Source organism: Xyrauchen texanus, chromosome 3 (genome assembly GCF_025860055.1).
Source record: "Xyrauchen texanus isolate HMW12.3.18 chromosome 3, RBS_HiC_50CHRs, whole genome shotgun sequence".
Classification (NCBI taxonomy): domain Eukaryota; kingdom Metazoa; phylum Chordata; class Actinopteri; order Cypriniformes; family Catostomidae; genus Xyrauchen; species Xyrauchen texanus.
In genome coordinates, this window is record NC_068278.1 from 20,432,184 (window position 1) to 20,451,899 (window position 19,716).

The 19,716-nt window shown below is 37.8% G+C and overlaps 1 protein-coding gene and 1 pseudogene across 1 annotated transcript; both read right to left on the minus strand.

Moving 5' to 3' along the window:
- The window catches only part of LOC127624380 (protein O-mannosyl-transferase 1-like), a 12,144-nt pseudogene extending 9,039 nt beyond the window's left edge, over positions 1-3,105 (minus strand).
- Positions 477-18,237, minus strand: LOC127624387 (titin homolog). Its single transcript, XM_052099197.1, has 12 exons — positions 18,100-18,237; positions 11,732-11,867; positions 11,428-11,527; positions 11,207-11,292; positions 10,920-11,091; positions 10,639-10,818; positions 10,397-10,519; positions 10,207-10,319; positions 10,085-10,112; positions 9,901-10,003; positions 9,717-9,822; positions 477-9,577 (listed from the first exon to the last, which is right to left on the minus strand). Exons 2-12 carry the CDS (start codon positions 11,864-11,866, stop codon positions 3,452-3,454), a joined length of 7,272 nt encoding a protein of 2,423 aa, XP_051955157.1. The 5' UTR covers position 11,867; positions 18,100-18,237; the 3' UTR covers positions 477-3,451.
- Between the last annotated feature and the right edge of the window lie 1,479 nt (positions 18,238-19,716).

Here is a 19,716-nt window from a genome sequence, read left to right on the forward strand (position 1 = left end):
ATATATATATATATATATGTATATATATATATATATATATATATATATATATATATATATATATATATATATATATATATATATATATATAGCCTATAAAGGGTTACAGTGAGGTGCTTACAATGGAAGTGAATGTGGCCAATCCGTTGTACATAACACATCTAATACCAGGTGGAAAAGGGGTCTGTAACCCAGATTTGTAACTTTATTTAAATAAAAAAAATATTTTTTTTGTGGGAATCAACATTATGCCAAATTTTTGCCACATATGTGTATGAAGGTTTGTGTATGTACATATATGTATAATAATTGTTTTGTTATTATCTATGTCTTGCTGCTGTTTTTGTATTGTTGTGCACTGGAAGCTCCTGTCACCAAGACATTCCTTGTATGTGTGAGCATACTTGGCAATAAAGCTCCTTCTGATTCTGAAATGCTGTGTGTGAAGACACAATTCACACAAATGAGTTCAGATGACTTCAGGTTTATTTAAACATTTAAGAAATACAATGGCCCAATCACAGTTCAGAAAAATATTTTCACAACAAAGAAATCACAGTGGTTAAAAAAAAAAAAAAAATTCTTTCTGCATTTAATATGAATATAAGTGGAACATGAAGCTACATTACCTTCACCGCTAAGAATGGAGTGTAAAAATAAACAAACTTCACCAAACTCACAACAACCCCCCAAATAATAATCAAAAGAAGCAAGTACAAGTATAATCAATGGAAACATGTAAATGTTCAAGCCAAATCTACACCCCTTTCTACATGTGAATTCATTTACTTGAATTTGCTATATAAAACATTTAATATTCCAATAAATCCTCATTTTGACAAACAAGTATTGTTTTATAAAAATCTGAAATACTTCAGAAAAATATTATTTGTGTTATTTTGCATATAAAAATGGAATAATATAAAACTACACATATGATTTGAATTTCTGAATTTTGGTCCCTTAAGCAATGCATAGGACAGTGGTTACAACAGGGGTGTAAAGTAATGAATTACAAATACTCACATTACTGTAATTAACTACTTTTGCACAAGAATTGTTACATTTTTTGATACTTTTACTTGAGTTCATTTTAAGTGCTGTAAATGTACTTTTAATGCGCTATTTTCCCCCTGTCTGTGTTTGCTACTTCCCTGTCCTGATTTTATTTTTATCCATCAACATGATTTGCTAGGGAGAGTCTTGTGACTTACATCAAATCAAATCACACATAAAAAACTTGAATGGCAGCTGCAGATCTGGTGCCATTTGTTCAAGCACAGTTTACATCTGAACAGCTCGGCCACACCTGAAAGGGATTTTTGCTGTGAAAAAGGCCAATTGCTTGATTGTGTCATGTGAGTTTAACTTGCTTAAGCCAGATATCAGCATTAATCCTGCCTTGAAGAAACATAGAGGTAAATTTCATATTTCTATCACTGAGATTATATGGTTGCTGTGAGAGATTAAGGTAATGTTATCAATAGGGCTGGGCAATATAATGATCTTGATGTTTATCTGAAAAAAAAAGAGAGATGTCCGCGATATCGATGATGAACTTTAATGTAATTTTCTATACTTAGCCTATGATCTACATCTAGAACAGGGGTGTTCATTACATCGACTGCAATAGCAAGACAACCACTGGTTGGTTGATCTAGATAAAATATAAAAGATTGATTTTTTATATCCTGACGTCTGTAGCTGCATACTGTTTGATTGACAGGCGCTAATGTTTGAGTGCTATTACAGGTTCAGCCCTAAATGATCAAATACACTTTATAATTCCGTGAGACATTAATGTAAACACAGTCGGTTTGGTCTGATAAAAATCGTATTTGCATCAAAATGTTGGATCTGAAGTGTACATGTAACCAAATTGAGCACTGTCTAGTAGGCTATGTCATATAAAGGCTAATAATTACACATCAATAACAAGGAAATGAGAAAACCACTCACTACTTTTGGCTGAATAACTTGAGTAGCTTTAAAAGTATTCATGTAATAGAATAAATGTAATAATATTGTTAGATTTTTTAATAACACCGACCCCTGATGTAGAGAGTGTACAATACAAGTGAATGGTTGCCAACATTGTGACGCTCCACAAAGCACATACATGTAGCATAAACATAATTCATATGACTCCAGTGGTTAAATCCATGACTTCTGAAGTGATATGATAGGTGTGGGTGAGAAAAAGATCAATATTAAGTCTCCCTGCCCAGTAGATGGCGATATGCATGAAGAAAGCAAATCACCAAAAACAAAAGAAGAAAGTTAAAGTGGAGATTGACTGAACAGGGAGGACAATTTATTTGATCCGTTTCTCACCACATCAATCATATTTCTTCTGAAAACATTTAACCTCTGGAGTCACATGGATTAGACTACTTGTATGCTGACTTGTGATTTTTGTAGCTTCAGAATTTTGGCACCCATTCTCTTGCATTGTATGGACCAAAAGAGCTGAAATATTCTTCTAAAAAATCTTAATTTGCTTTCTGCTGAAGAAAAAGTCATACACATCCGAGATGGCATTAGGGTGTGTAAATGATGAGATCATTTTAATTTTTGTGTGAATTATTCCTTTGAAGCCTGATGTGGCCCCTGTACCAAACAACTGCTCTACCCCCTCTATTGTACGGGACATAACGCACCAAGTGACCTTCTTTTTTGTGGGTTTTCATAAAAAAAATAGCATTCCTTGCATTGTTTGAACATGTTTTATGCACAACAATAACGCTCTGTCGGCATTAAGGGAAATTTAGACCCTACACATAAACTGATTTTAAACTGATGAATTGTTTCATACATTATGATATTTGAAAATGTTTCATCTTTGTTTCTGTAATCATGTCACCCTTTTATTTCTTTCCCATCAGATTAATGTAGTGTTTACAGTATCATAGATAAGTGATGTATTTTAAAAGTTGTCAGTCACAAACACCTGTAAAATAACTATATTTTTTATTGTTTCTGGTAAACAGCCATGAAAGGGAATGTAAATTACAGTATGTGTGCAACATTTTTAAATTGCAGCATAGAGTTTTTATTATAAAGGGGCATAGCTCCGCAACTCAGTACTCGATACCCACTACTCATGAGTACTTGTAAATTAGCTACTCTTTTACCCTTACTTGAGTAGTTTTTAGGACAGGTACTTTTACTCATACAATTTTTTCTTAAGATATTGCAGTACTTTTACTTGAGTATTATTTTTCAGTACTCTTTCCACCCCTGGTTACCAACCCTGTTCCTGGAGGCCCCCCAACACTGCACATTTTCAACCAATTCAGGTCTTAGAGTCTCCACTAACAAGCTGATGAGTTGAATCAGGTGTGTTTGATTAGGGAGATATTCAAAATGTGTAGTGTTGGGGGATCTCCAGGAACAGGATTGGGAATCACTGGCATAGGAGGTTGTGTACTAAAAAAGATTGAATAATGCACTAAGCAATATTTCCCCTTTCATGGCGTTTTGATCTGCGAGCAGGTGTTGCATCAGCTATGGCTTTTCTTTTTCTCTGAGGTGTCTGTTCAATTGCTTGTTGTACTTCTCTCTTTGACTCCTCAGAATCTGATTCATCTTCCTTATTATGCTTTTTATTTTCATGGTTTTGAAGTCTCATTGATCTTCGTGTGGTTAAAGCTGTGGCCGATGAGGTTCTCTGAGGAACATGCGTTTCCATGACAATTTCATTCTCATCGTCATCGGAGATATGTTCTTCACTTTTCTCAGATGTGGATATTTCTTTTGGAACCTCAATGACAACTTGGCTCTGTTTATCTGCTATGTTTCCTTCTTGATCAGGTTTTTCCTCTTCCTCAAACTCTAAAGTAAAGCCCGCATTTAAATTAGACTCATGATCTTGCTCTTTCTCCTCATGTTCTTCCTTCTCATTTGTTTTATCTGTCACCTCTACTTTCTTGTTATTTTGCTCCTTGACCTCAGTTTCACATTTCTGACCCTCCACAGATTCTCCTACATCTGTTTCTTTGGAACCATCTTCTTGTTTATTATGGTATCCATCTGATTTTCTCCCATCTTTCGGCATTTGTTGTGGTGTTTCTTCACTCAAATTACTCTCCTCCACTTTTTCCTCAAAAACCATTGCAGTTTGTACATCTGACTTCAACTCAACATCGTTTTTAACAATCCCTTCTGAGTCTGCGCATTCAGTCGGTCTATTAAGTGGCTCCTCTACATGCTCACTACCTTCATCTTGCTCTTGTATGCGAAGATGTTTAGATTTCCTTTGAGCAGTTGCTTCAACTGTTCTTCTTTTTCTCAGGACTCTCTTTTCCACCACAGTTTCCTCCAATTCAGAAGAACTTCCTTGCATGCCTTCTGTGACTGATGAAGACTCTTGGAAATAAATTTTTTCCTCTTGAACACTGGACACCTCCTGTTCCTTGGGCTTCTGCAAATCATCTCTGTCAAGACATTCCTCTTGAGCGTGGTTCAGTTCTGTGTCCTTCTGTGCATTCCCTAATTCTTCTTCATCAGGCTCTCCTTGTGCCTCCTCCTGAATGACACGGTTCATGCTCTCAACCAGGATTTCATTACCTTCCTCCTCAACGTTATCATTCAATGGCTCATTCTCCTTCTCTGTATTAACATTTAAATTGTTGGCTGCTTCCTCCATTGCAGAGTTTTTTTCATTTCCACATCTGTCACTTGTTGCTTCTTTCTCGGGCTCCACCTCTTGTCTGTGTTGCTGTTTAGATTTTCTTCTTGGTGTCGACTCGACTGTTACCGTTCTACATCTGAGATTTTTTCTTGTAATGAGAGGTGCTTTTTCATCTGAGCTTTCTAAAGCAGCTTTCTCCAGGGCAGCTGGTGTTTCATTCTGATTGGTTTCCTCTAGGTTTTCCTCCTGTGACACAGCTTTTTGGTTAGTGGAATCCTCTTCCATTGAGCTTGTTCTTATTTGGTTTTCTTCTTTATCCTGAATATTATCCTTTTGTTCTGTGTTAAGGTTTGTGTTTTCCTGCACTTTGTCTTTATCTTGAACTCCTTCCTCTACAACCAATTCCACTAGATTTTCATTTTCAATTATATTAGTTTTTGTCTCATAAGTTTTAGAAGGTTTGTTTTCCTGTTGCTCTAAATTAGCTTCTTCTCTGCTCATTTCAGGAGCTGCATCCTCCTCATCGGTTTCTTTTGTTTCAGTTAAATGGATTTTCTTGTTGTCCATCTTGTCCACTTCTTGATCCATTTCTTTAACTCTCTTTTCCGGTATTGGGACTGTATCAGTTTTACCCATGCTCCCCACTGTGTGGCTTTCCTGTGTTTCAACATCTTCCTTAGACTCCTGTTTTTGTATACGTTTAGATCTTCTAGGTGGAGATTTAACTCTTACTGTCTCTTCATCCTCATTCTGAATGTTTTCATTTTTAGTGCTTTCCACCGCAATGTTCTCAGCTGGCATTATGGCCTTTTTGTCTTCTATCATCTCTCCTGCCATGCTACTGTCGTTTTGTTTTTCTTTCAAAACAGTATCTTGATAGTTGGCTATCTCCTGAATTATATTTGGTCTGTCTTCTATTGCATCTGGATCCTCATCTAAGACTGCTTTATATTCATCTACAATCTCCTTTACATCATTTTGACCTTCTTCGAAATTTTCAGTCTTCTTTGTTTCAAGGACAACTTCCTCTGGCGTCTTTTCAGTGTCTTGTTCTTTTTCTAAAACTTCTTGTTGTTTGTCCACTTCTGATTCCACGTTGCTCTGCTCATGTTCACTATTGGCTGAATTATCCAGTTCTTCTTCTCTCTGAGAAAGCACTAGTTCCTCTGCAGTCTTACTATTCCCCTCTGTTTTTTGGAAATGTTTGTTCACATCCATAAGCTTTACTGTGATATTTTGCATTTTGCTTACTGGAGTGGTGTCATCCTCGTTCTCTACATTCTTATCAGGTGCAGTTTCTACAAGTGGGATCTCCTTCTCAGTAACCTCTACAAGTTGTGGTACTTTATCTTCATCATCAATTTTCACACCTTTCAGCAGTACAGAAACCTCAGGATCAAAAGCTGTTGTTTCCTCAACATTTGTGTTTACAATTTCATCAAGAATTTTAACATTTGGCTCCATTGTAATAATGGGCATACTGATATTCACAGACTCTTCTGTTGTTGCTGAGATTTTATCATGTTCTTTTCCACTCATGTTTACTTCTACTGGCTCCAATTTTTGTGTGTGGAGACATTGAGATGTTGATCTTGGTGAAGATATAACTGGTTTTGCACTGAGCCTAAGGCTTCTCCTTGTGAACCTTTCCATTCCAACCATTGTAGCTTCATCCATCTCAGTGGGTCTTTCTGTCTCTGAAGTTTCATTGTCAACAAATGGCTCATTTTCCTGTTGCACTAAATTGGCTTCTACCCATCCTATTTTAGGGGCCTCCTCCTTCTCCTCAACTGTTCTCATTGTTTCAGTTAAATATGCTTCCTGGTTTTCCATCAATTGATCAATTTCTTCATCTCCTTTTTCTGTTTCAATTTCATCTTTGCTCCTCACTGTGAGGCTTTCCTGAATTTCAACATCTGACTCAGAATCCTTTTTTTGTAAACGTTTAGATTTCCTTCTCGGTGGAGATTGAACTCTTACAGTTCTTCGTCTGAGAATTCTCTCTGTGTAGACTGGTGCCTCCTCTTCCTCAATTTCCTGGACAGCTTTCCCCGGAGCAAGACTGGTCATCTCTTCATCTTCATTCAGAATGTTTTCATTTTTAGCGCTTTCCTCTGCTGACATTGTGTCTGGCTGCTCTCCAGATGTTATGGCTTCCTCCACAACCTCATCTATGACTGCTTTATATTCATCTATAATCTCTGTCTCCTTTATATCATTTTGACCATCATCCAAATCTTCAGTCATCTTTTTTTCAAGGACCCCTTCTTCCACTGGCTTTTGATCTTTAAATATCATGTCTTGTTTATCTGGTTCATTCTGCTCATTAACTGTGTTTTGTTCCTCCATTTTCTCTTCCTCTGGCATCTTTTCAGTTGCTTCCTCTGTGTCTACGTCTTTTAGTTGTTTGTCCTGTTCTGATTCCATGCTGAACTGCTCAGGTTCAACATTAGCAGACTTATCCACTGTCAGTTCCACTGCCAATGCAGTCTCGCTATTTACTTTTAATTTCTGTGAAAGTTTGTTTACATCCACAAGCATTACTGTGGCATTCTGCAGTATTATTACAGGGGAGCTGTCCTCTTCTTTCTCTACATCCTCAGCAGGTTCTGTTTCTAAAAGTTGTTCCTCCTCAGTAGACTCTACAATTGGTTGTTCTTTATCTATATCATCAATTTTAGCACCTTTCATAATTTCAGAACTCGCAGGATCAACAGCAGTTGTTTCCTCAACATTAGTGTTTGTCTTTTCAGGCTCCTCTGGACCTGCATCCTCTGCATCACTCACAGTGTTTTCATAATTCTGGAGTTCTGCCTCTTCCCTATTTTCTACTTGTGACATAAATGTTTCTACTTGCTGAATCACTGATTTGCTTTGTGTAGATCTCCTAAGAGGGCTGATCACTGCAGCTTTTTTTGTACTCCTAAAACGTCTGACTGTCACCCCAGGGTCGATAGTTTGATCTCCAAGTCTTTTGGATCTCCTTGGGGTGTTAGCTGGTCTTCTTTTTTGAGCTTCTTTACATTTCAGAAACAACTTGTCTGCCTCATCTGAATCCTTTCCTGAGTCCTGCTCATCCTCTTGTTCAGTGTCTGTTTTCTGTTCTTGTTTCTCAGCTTGGCTTGGATAAAAGAGCTCTGTAGTTTCTGGTTCTGGCCCACCCCCTTGCTCTTTGTCTGCAGTTGATTGTCCTGGAATTCTGTTGGCATCATGTACCAACTCATATCCTTCTTTTATAGAAGTACTGGCTGTTTCTTCCATGGGTTTCTCCAAAGTACCTTCTTGTTCCTCCATTCTCACAATTTCCTCAGCTGCTTGTTCCTCAGATGTTTTAAGCTGAGACACTGTCTGCTTCTTTCCATCTTCTTCAATAATACCCAACACTTTGTCTGATTCTTTTTTCTCCTGAATATGTAATGTCTCCTTTATAGTATGACTCTCACCTGCCTCTTTAGGAGACAGTATATTCATATCTAAAAGCACAACTTTGGTTTTACGCAATGTCGACATCATGGTGCCATTCCCCTCTTTCTCCAAATCCTCTTCAGGTACCATGTTTTCTTCCTGTATCTCAGCAGGATCTACAGTTGACTGTTGTGGTGCTTCCCTTTGACTCTCTATTTCTGCCCCTTTCACTACTTCAGACACCTCAGGTTCAGCAGCTGCGGTTTCCTTAAAATCTGTGACTTCGGCTTCTACTGTAGATACTTTAAGTTTGTCATTTTCTTTGCATTCCTCAACCTCAACTTGAGGTTCTTGTGTCTCTTCTTTAACCTCAGAATCATTATCCACAAGTTCATCAATTGTTTCTATGGTATTCTCTTCTTGCATCATTGCTTTGCTGTATTGTGTAGTCTTAAAATACTTCACCGTCCTTTTGAGCTCTCTTTCTGTGTCAGCAGGCTGATGTCTAAGTCTTTTGGATCTCCTTGAAGGAGTTATCACTGAAATTGTCTTCTGAGCTGATTTTATATTGGAGAAGGCCTGTTCTGTATCACTGTGTTCTGGTTTGTCACATGGGATTTCTTTAGTAAAAGGGGTCTTTTTCACAGATTCTTTTTCTGCCACCAGTTCTTTCTGGTGTTTGTCTTCCAAAGACTTTTGAAGAACTTTGTCTACATCCTTTGCTTCACATGCCTCTGAACCCATATTGTCATCTTGGTTTTCTTCTGTTTCCTCACTGAGGTCCTTAGCACTTTCTTCCAAAACCTCATCCAGTTCTGTTTTTTCTATCTCCTCCCTATTTTCCACATCCCAGTGAGCTTGTTCTTTTTCTGTTGGTTTAGCAGTCTCTGTCTGCTCAAGAACGGTATTTTCTGCTGTTAATGCTTCAGGAATAATGTCTGCTTTATCAATATTTTTATTTTCAGTTTCTTCTGTGTGCATTTCCTCCTCTTCCACAATCTTCTCAATATGTGTAACAATATCCACAATCTCCTGTATATTCTCACTCTCTTTTCCATTTGCATTTTCAGGTTCATCCAACATTTCTTTTATTTCCTCCTCTACCTCACACACAGGTTCATCTTCCTTGCCCTCTTTGGAGTTTTCTAAATTCTCTTTTTGCTCCTCTTCAATTCCTGTACTCATTTTGACAATTTCTACATCCAACACAGACCGAGGATGGTGTTGGTCAAAAGACCCAATAGTGGCTCCTTGTATTTCCAGAGTGTGCTCTTTATTAATCATTTCCTGTACCTCTTCACTGCCTCCTCGACTCTTTATTTCCCCAACTATGGTTAAGTGGGTAACTGGGGTCTCCTCTTTATTTTCAAGACCTTTCTCTGATATACCTTTAACTAAGTCTATTGCAGGCCTTTCAAAAATATCCTCAACTGTCTCCAAAATGACCTCTTTTCCAATTTCCTGTTCCTCTTCTTCTTTTTGTGAATCTCTAAGTTCTGAAGTTTTTGTCACAGCTGCGATTATGGAGACTGTTGTACTCTGCCAAAATAAAGATGTCAATTAATGTGAAAAACTACAAAATAAAACAAATTATGTAACCATACTGTTCTAGCTGTTTGGTTATGAAACAAACATGAACAATGGATGTATTTGTTTGATGCAATGCTTGACTACATACCTTGAGTACAGCTTCTGATTCTTTTACATTAAAAGTGCTGTTATCAGGTTTTTCTTCAGTCACCACCTCAGTCGGGCTATCAACCCCAGCCTCAATGTCTTCCACCCTTTGTGAGACATGTCTACATTAATCAGGAACTGAAATAAAACACTAGGTTATGTTTTGTGGCAAAATCATGTGTTACCTGATTATGTTCTTTGATAGCCTCTCCTCTGAATTTTCTCTGATTCCTCTGCGTTTCAGGTTGCTGCTTCTCCCACGTCTTGTGACAGGTATGTCATCTACCACTGTAATAAGAGAAAAGGACATTGAGATTTAGTTGGAACAACTTTTTTGGAGCAATTTAATGATAAACCAAAACTGCATACCTTTGGTGACTTTTGTGATGGTGTCCTCCTATAATTTGGAAGTTAAATTAAGAGGTTACTTAATAAGCAAACAAACAAACAATAATTACTAAAAAAGGTAACAGAGTTAAATATTCACACACCACAATCTCCATTGTGTATTCAATGGTTTCTTGAATCTTTGTAACCTCTATTTCCACAGGAGCACTGATGTTATCTTCCTCAAAATTCAATTTACTCACAACATCGTCCATCTCTGTTAATAAAATACGACTGAAATTAAATAAAATAGACATGGCAATCCGTTAAAGCTAATGCCTATATTTTCCTTACCTTTTAGCTTCAACTTCTGTAGGTTGCTGTCTATTAAAGTTCTCTGGAAAGGGCCTCCAATGCCGTCTACTTCCCAAAGAAGCTCCTTGTCTCCTGGATACATACTGAAGTACTTTGCACACACTGTATATAAAATTTAAAAAAAAAAATTAAAAAAAAAGGGGCGGGGGGTGAGTTTAAGCTACAAAACATGTGAAAAGTGAGGAAACATTTCTACACAAAATGTAGGTCTGTTGCTTTACCTTTATACATAGCCTTTGAAAGAGGGAATTTTAACCCCAGGTTCTCCTTTCTGAAACTACCAACAAAGTCTTCCAGGATTTGTAAGCCATGACCATTGCCACGGTGACACTTCCTGACAAATATTGTGTCCATGATAGGAAGCTGATAGCACTGTGTCAAGAAGTTACTGCACAAGCTCCCTGTTCGATAGATAATGAAGTAATAATATTTTATATTTTAAGAATGTTAAAACCAACAAATCTGGAATTGTTTATGATTTTTTTAAATAAATTTTCATTACCTTTAGGTTTGACTGAGTAAAAACCGATGGCCTCACCATCCTTCCATAGTATTTTTGCAGTTTCATGCTCACAATGACAGAGAAAGGGAACATCTTCAATGCTTTTCTCCTTGGCTCTGTACACAAATCTGTTGAGAACATACAGGACTACCCTCTCCCCAAGGGTGCTGACCTAGGATATACATGATACTAGTATTGTTGCATCGTTAAACAATTATACAACCGATAATCACAAAAGAAGCATCGTGCACACAAATGAGATGAGTCAAAAGAAAGCAAAAACGTACCTTGATCAGACCTGTTCTTGAGAGGTCAGCTGTTTTAAGGATATCTTCAACTGTCCACCACCTACCCACCAAATAAAGCCCTTCAACTGCAACAACAACAAAGTTTTATTGTAAAAGAAAATCTTCGTCTTGAAATGAATAAACATTAATCAATTTACTAATACTAAAACAAAATGATTAAATGGTTCAGGTTTTCATACAGTATATTGGGACCAAGTTACCTATAAAATTGTTATCTGGTGAGAACAAACCAAGGACCTTTTCTTTAGAATCTGCTCCATAGAGAGGAACAAAACTTACATTGCAGAGTCCAATCTGTATCTGTCACCAAAAGAAAAATAAAATACATAAATAAAATAATATCAAAATATTGTTGAAAAATAATATTCCTTTGAATAACAGATAAAAGAAAAGATGCATGTTTCTGCATTGTTCAAAGCAACATTTACAAAAATATCTTAATTCTGAAACTTCATTTGCCATTTAAAGAGGTCAGACATTAAAGAAACCATTTTTTTTTCTTACTTGTTTGGAATCAGGTAGGCTGAGGTACTCAGTCTCATCAGTGTTTCTGTAGAGGAGCTGAGACATGTAGTCCTTTGCTGCCATTTCTAAGGACTCATGGTCCACAGTTGTCAGCATATCTACAGGGAATGCCATCCTATAGAAGATGTGATAATCAATGTCAGACAAATGTCAGAATTGAAAATAATTGTGCATGTTGACTCACAATATAACTAATAAATTGTCTTAATTTTTTGCACCTAAGGAGATGGGCCCCATTTCTAAAGAGTGTGTTTTGGGGCCAACATTAGCATGACTTTCCATCCACATATTTTTATGCACATTTTGGGATATCGCATAAAAACTGCTGGATGGAAATACCAAGATGCGAATCACCTCCAAAATGTGCATAAAAAGCTTATACGCTAGCATTAGGTGGATAGATTTTTTTTATTCAATAAGAAGAAATGGAGCTGGGATAGGCTCCAGCCCCCCGCGACCCTGTACACAGGATAAGCGGTTGACGATGGATGGATGGAAGAAGAAATGGGCATAAACTATAATGGAAACACATTTACTGGATAAACTACTATTTAATTTATTAGGAATACAAGATGCGCATAAAAACAATAAGTCACAAATAAGTCGAAGAGACGGTTTATTGACATTTTTGAAAAAAGATATAAAAGATCTGCATGGCAAAAACATAAGGAGGGAGAAACACACACACATTTTGACAATTTTGTTCGTTTGAACACAAGGGATGGAAATGCACCTTTATTCGCTCATTGTTTTTACGATATTAAGGTTTTTCACATAAATTAAATTCACAACTTGGATGGAAACATAGCTATTATCATGCAGGTGCAGCATATAGAAAAGAGATAAAGATATAGCTGCAACATATGGAACACAGGTGCTCTGCTTAATCTATAGCAAAAACGGCCAACATTTCATACACATTCAGGTTGTTTCTCACAAAGCGAGACAAGGGAACACAAAACGCAGTATGGTAGTGGTAGATATAGCCTAGTTTTACCATTCTTGAAAAGCAATGTTCACTAAACATCCCTTCCTTCTCAACCCTGAAAAGAAAGCAGAATATCACAGATTATCTGGATTTACTTTGAAGTCAAAACCAGATTCTTGTCAAAGCTGTTCAGAAAGCAGTTCGATCTGTTAACACAAATTAAATGGCACAATCGCCTCTAGCATAACTTCATCAGTAGAAAAGGCAGGTTCCTCAGCACTTCAGACCATTTATTTTAACCTCCTTGACTGTGGCTTTTTAGGAATGTGGTAAATGCTGTTTAAGATAAAAGGCAGAAAATGGCCCTTGACTGAAGAAACTGGCAACTGCTGTTGACAATGAAGACAAGTGCAACGGAGATGGAAAAACACATCATATATAGCTTTGAGAGGTATTTTGGTGTGGTGCACCTCCAATTAAACAACCTCATGGATATTTGCAGTTCTCGTGCAATTCGAGACAAGTAGCTCAGCTGAAATGTGAAGAAAGTACTTTCTCATGCTTTGAATAATCATTTTATAATAACTGACTTGATCTGATCTTATGCATTCACACTAATAAAAACACTTTCATATTAAGTACCCTCACTGGTTTATGGTCATTCCGTCTCGCACACAGATGAAATGACCAAGGTAAGGGCCTATGATTTCTGTGATGCAGAAAACAAGGAATCCAGTGGAAGCCAGTCTGCACGTGCTGCACATGAAATGTGAATGTATAAAGCCGGCCTAAAGTGCTCATGCACTTATAACACCTCGTCATAATCATCACGAGTTCTCTGTGTGTAGATGACAAAAAGCAGCACACGCATTAACCTTGAAGTATGCAGCACATGCTAAATAATAATGCAATCGTTGCAAATAAATTGTTCTGTATCTCATTTAATGTCATTTAATGTATCTTTTAAACAGGGAGTTCAGATTAAAATAAAACAGAAACACAGACTTTGGGAAAAATAAATTGGCATTTCAAAAACAAACTCAGATTTCATAGGGCCCTAGCCGAAGGCCAAAGTATAGCCTACTTTTTGTGCTGCTACTGTATGTCTCGCACACAGTGCATGTGACGTACATTTCATCAATTGCACAATCAGGATGTACTGTACAGTCCGCATGCAGCCCAATATTTCATATCATGCGAAAAAGTCTGCATCTGTGTAAGCACCTGCCATTGATTGTCCTGAAAATAATCACAACAGTCATAGTGCACATACATCGAATGTGTCCGTACGGGGTCGCAGTCAAAACAGAAACGTGAAAAAAACTAAACATACCCTAGCCTTCACTCTTTCAAAGTATGTTTTTTTTTTTATATACCATAAGCCTATACGGACAGGACACATCTAGCATAGCGGCACTTGGACAACCGATTATACCTTAAAGAAGAATCTGGACATGATGTAGGTGTTACTGTTATGATTCCTAGAACACACCACTTAAGACACAAGCACAGAATCAAAACCTTTTCAGAACTTATTCAAATCTGAGCACCAAACGGTTTGTGCTACAGAGAATATATGAGACACAAGAAGGGTTAACACTGGTCTAGCTGAAAAAAAAAAAAAATAGAAAATGGCAGGAGCTATGTATGTAACATCGTACGAAATCGTATAATACGGTCTCCAGCTGTGTTATGGGCCCCATTCTGGTTAGGCCATTTCAATTAATGTTTGAAATTGTCTTATGTGCTCCATGCAGTCAAGCTATATACTACCAATATATTTGTACTATCAGTTTGCATACCTAAAGTTATACAAATATAAATTATGAAGAATAAATGCGTCGTTCAGAAATTCATTGCAATTCTTATGTAGACACAGCCAAGAAGGAAAATGAGCCAATAGGTTATAAATTATGGCTTTATGAGTACAGACTAAATGTCAGTTTGTGCCTGAACCAGTCAACAATAAAAGAGCGTGTTGTTAGTGGGCCACATAACAAAGTGGGTTTGTTCGTATGCCTCTAGAGTGGATATGTTTGGTAGAAAAAAACAGTTAAGGTCTGCATCATGAATTAGTCAGTGGCTCTTCTGTCAGGGGATATTACCAGTGAGGCAGAAAACCCATCTGGGTGTGTATTTGGGATTGCTGAGAACCAGATGAACTGCTCTCCCTTCCTCCAGTACACACCTTCAGGGCAACTGGATATGAACATCAACTCTTTGCAGAGACATGTTCATCATAGACTACCATACACAACTTGACTAGTCTGGTAGTTCAGAGATTTGAAAACATTTACAGTGGAACAACTGCTTTACAATCTGCTGTGCTAGATTTAACTCTAGAACTGCTTACACCAAAAAATATGATTTATGTAACAGAGTGACTATTTGCACTAAATAGCACCTGCAACACAGCACAGCTATTTGCACTCCAATTGTCTGGTGGAAACACAGAAATTGAAGAAAACAACGCCCCTGGGGCCTGGGTAGCTCAGTGAGTATTGCCGCTGATTACAACCCCTGGAGTCGCGAGTTAGAATTCAGGGAGTGCTGAGTGATGCCACTGCAGCGCCGCTAGGTGCGCGGTTTTCTTTTTTATCCAGTTTTTTGGAATGCCGAATTCTCACTACTTAATAGGTCCTCATGGTGGCACGGTTACTCACTTCAATCCGGGTGGCAGAGGACAAGTCTCAGTTGCCACAGTTTCTGAGACAGTTAATCCATGCATCGTATCTTGTAAGCTAAATGTGCATTACACCATGGAGACTCATAGTCCACGATCCATGCACAATATACCACGTGTCCCATTGAGAGCGAGAACCCCTAATCGTGACCACAAGGCGGTTTCCCCATGTGACTCTACCATCCCTAGCAAATGGGCCAATTTGGTTGCTTAGGAGACCTGGCTGGAGGCACTTGGAGTCAGCACACCCTGGATTCAAACTGGTGACACCAGGGGTTGTAGTCAGAGTCAATACTCACTGAGCTACCCAGGCCCCCCATTTGTTTGCAGTTAATGTTCTGGTAAACTTAGTGCATCCGGAAAGTATTCACAGCGCTTCACTTTTTCCACATTTTGTTATGTTACAGCCTTATTCCAAAATGGATTAAATTAATTATTTTCCTCAAAATTCTACAAACAATACCCCATAATGACAACGTGACAAAGTTTTTTTTAAATCTTTGACAGTTTCACAATAAATTTGCATGTGCCTTTTACTGAAGAGTGGCCCTTATCATACAAGTCTGACTGGTGGAGTGCTGCAGAGATGGTTGTTCTTCTGGAAGGTTTTCCTCTCTCCACAGAGAAACGCTGGAGCTCTGTCAGAGTGACCATCGGGTTCTTGGTCACCTCCCTGACTAAGGCCCTTCTCCCCCGATCGCTCAGTGTGGCCGGGCGGCCTTCTCTAGGAAGAGTCCCGGTGGTTCCAAACTTCTTCCATTTACGGATGATGGAGGCCACTGTGCTCATTGGGACCTTCAATGCTGCAGAAATTGTTCTGTACCCTTCCCCAGATCTGTGCCTCGATACAATCCTGTCTCGGAGGTCTACAGACAATTGCTTGGACTTCATGTGCCCTCACATGAACTTTTAACTGTGAGACCTTATATAGACAGGTGTGTGCCTTTCCAAATCATGTCCAATCAACTGAATTTACCACAGGTGGACTCCAGTCAAGTTGTAGAAACATCTCAAGGATGATCAGAGGAAACAGGATGCACCTGAGCTCAATTTTGAGTGTCATGGCAAAGGCTGTGAATACTTACGTACATGTGATTTTTTTTCATTTTTATTTTTAATAAATTTGCAAAGGTTTTTTAATCCATTTTGGAATAAGGCTGTAACATAACAAAATGTGGAAAAAGTGAAGCGCTGTGAATACTTTCCAGATGCACTGTATATGCATTTACAATGCAAGTCTATGGATTACATCGGAATAAACTTTAAATACAAATTGGAAGTCGTCTAGGTTACTATTTTAACCTCCATTCCTTGCCAATGCATTCACTATTGACACATAGACATTTCCAAGTTATGCCACTGTTGTATTTTACACACACACACACACAAACACACTCTGAAATCCATGCCAATACACCCACACAATTTTAGCTGCATCATTTATTCAATTGGCCTGCAGTGCTTTATAATACAGCAAACAGAAAATAGGAAAAAAGTATGTTTTTCCTCCATAAGCTAAACATGAGAAAAATGGCGCCATCTGGTGGAAAGTATTAAACATTTAAATGCTTTAATGGTACTGGGATCAAATATTGCAGTTTCAATGGGACATTCTTGTCCTGAAGGTCCTAAGTGTAACTATTTTGTGAGTTATGTATTATAGGAACTGAGGTTAAAATATCAAATTCCCCCAAAATACACATCTTTGGCAAAATGTATGCCGTTGACATTAACAGCCATAATTATCGAAAAACAAAAATGAAAAAGACAAAAATATCCCCAAAGTCGCACAAGGGTTAAGAATCACAGTTGACTGCTGTAGAAATTTGGCTGTAAATTTACAGGAATTGTTTGCAGTGTAAGAAAGATTAGATTCACGCAAAGCTATACGCTTTATCTAAAATTATGAAGCAAACGGTACATTTTAAGACTCGGGGAAAAAACTTCGAGCCCTTGACTAAGCCTTGAGAGCTTTGGTAACACAATGTACCCAAAGCGCGCTCACAAAAGCAGGAGGGGTGTGTGTCCCGCCACCACGCTGCTGGAGTAATACGGGGATTTAAAGTCCAAAGAACCGAACCAAAAGCAAACATAAGCGAACACTTCTTGCACACCTTTGTGCATCTCAACTACACACATTTTAAAGTGGCGTTGCTTTGTAACGCATTAATAGGAGATTATCTGCACTAAATACTCTGTACATGCTCGTCGACAGACGGTCGAAACGTGCAGCGTGTGAACGAAATGCTTTCGTGTTGTTTTCGTGTGATCTGGGCCTATCAAACGATTAAAAGTTCAATGTGCTAATTTGCTGGACCGATGCAAGAATCGTCATGTCAAACACTGGCAAAACATTCAGTCTCCAAAGCCTCTTTACGTAATCGCATAACACATAGAGCACATTTATTATAAATGTTGAACAGGATGAATTAAAAATCATGTTTGTGCTCTTGCGTGTTCTGCAAGAAGTGTTAATATAGTGTCATATTTTTATGCAAATTATTTTTAAACGCACAAATGCAGTAGGGGTCCAAGCTAGAAATCGGACTGGACAAAAGTGAAATAAAAGATGCATGCAAAAAGGTTTATTTCCAACAAACAGTTAAACCCGATGAACTCAAAACAGGGACGAGAAGCTAAGTAAACAAACACTAATTCAGTGCACTAATGTGATTTGAAGAATACAACTATTGACGGCGCATTCATCACAGAAAGCCAGCAGAAATAAAGACTTACCTGATTTTTTTTTAACTCTTCGATAGTAATGTTATTATTCCCGTAAAGCTCCTTGATGGCACGAGTACGTGGTTGATGTTACATAGATGTCCATGGAAGCGCGAGCTCAAGCCCCCTCCTCCTCATCCTCATTCCCTCCACTCTGATGAGAGCGCACAATCGCGTTATGCAATCGCACTCATAATAGTGACTAAAACCTCCTACATACTGAGTTTGAAAGGATGGTTTCGAAATAAACTGGTCTGAAATGCACTGAAAAAACTGTTAACCTGAAGATGTGCTTCATCATGTGTTAACATCTAAATTAACTTGTTTTATTAAAGTCAAACATTATAATTAGCATCACTGAATCAACCTGAATACATCAAGTAACACCAACAAAACTAACCGGTTTTAACCGGTAGATCAGTTAGAAATAAATCTTAAGTGCTGTAGGCGAATTTGTCGTGGAAAGATATGCGAAAATATGTCCCACTCCCAGACAGATATTACATGGATAGTCACCCAAAAATGAAAAATCTCTAATCATTTATTCACCCTCATGCCATCCCGGATGTGTATGACTTCTCCCTCTTTCTTCTACTGAACGCATACAAATATTTTTTAGAAGAATATTTCAGCTCTGTAGGTCCAGACAATGCAAGTGAATGGAGAACAGAACTTTAAAGCTCCAAAAATCACATAAAGGCAGCATATCTTCAGAAGTAACATGATAGATGTGGGTGAGAAACAGATCAGTATTTAAGTCCTATTTTACAATAAATTCTCCTGCCTGCCCAGTAGGTGGCAATATGTGTGAGGAATGCGAATCGCCAAAAACAAAATAAGTGAAAGTGAAAGTGGAGATTTATGATGAACAAGGACTTACATATTTATCTGTTTCTCACCCACATCTATCATATCGCTTCTGAAGACATGGATTAAACCACTGGAGTCAAATGCATTATTTTTATGCTGAGATTATTTGGAATTAAATTGACCCAAACCCCTGTTTACTGAGATTCAGTGCAGAATCAGTATAGGGAATAAGTACTAAGGCTAATGTTGACGGAACAAGACTACTTAACAAGACAAACCTGGAAACAATCAGGGTGGGATCAATAAAGAAATAAATGATGTGAACAGATGGCAAAATAAAAGGATTAGAAAACGTTCTGAAATACCAGACAGACAAGCCCAAGCCCAAAACACATAACTTAAAACAAATATGTCCATAATTGCTACAAGAACTTTATTATTTCTCAAACAGCAGTGACTTTTAGAGGTTGACCGATTTTTGTAAAAGAGAAGAGGAATTTGCTGATAACTAAGGTGGTGGGGAAAGGCCATTAACCGATTAATCAACAGATCATTTTTAAAATCGATTTATATAAAGTAAAATTATATCTTATCTATGGCCGGCAAAGACAGAGTCCAAAATGAATAAAATACCAGAAGCAGCTTTTTGTTCAACACAAAATTCCAAAAGTAACCAGAAAAAATTATGATTTGGTGCATAACGTGGGACTTTTAAGTATAAACAAGCCCAAAACACACCGGGAACTCTTGTTTTGAAATGACATAATATTGAAAAAACTATCGGCAACGATCAGCATAGATTTAACCGACAGTTCCAAA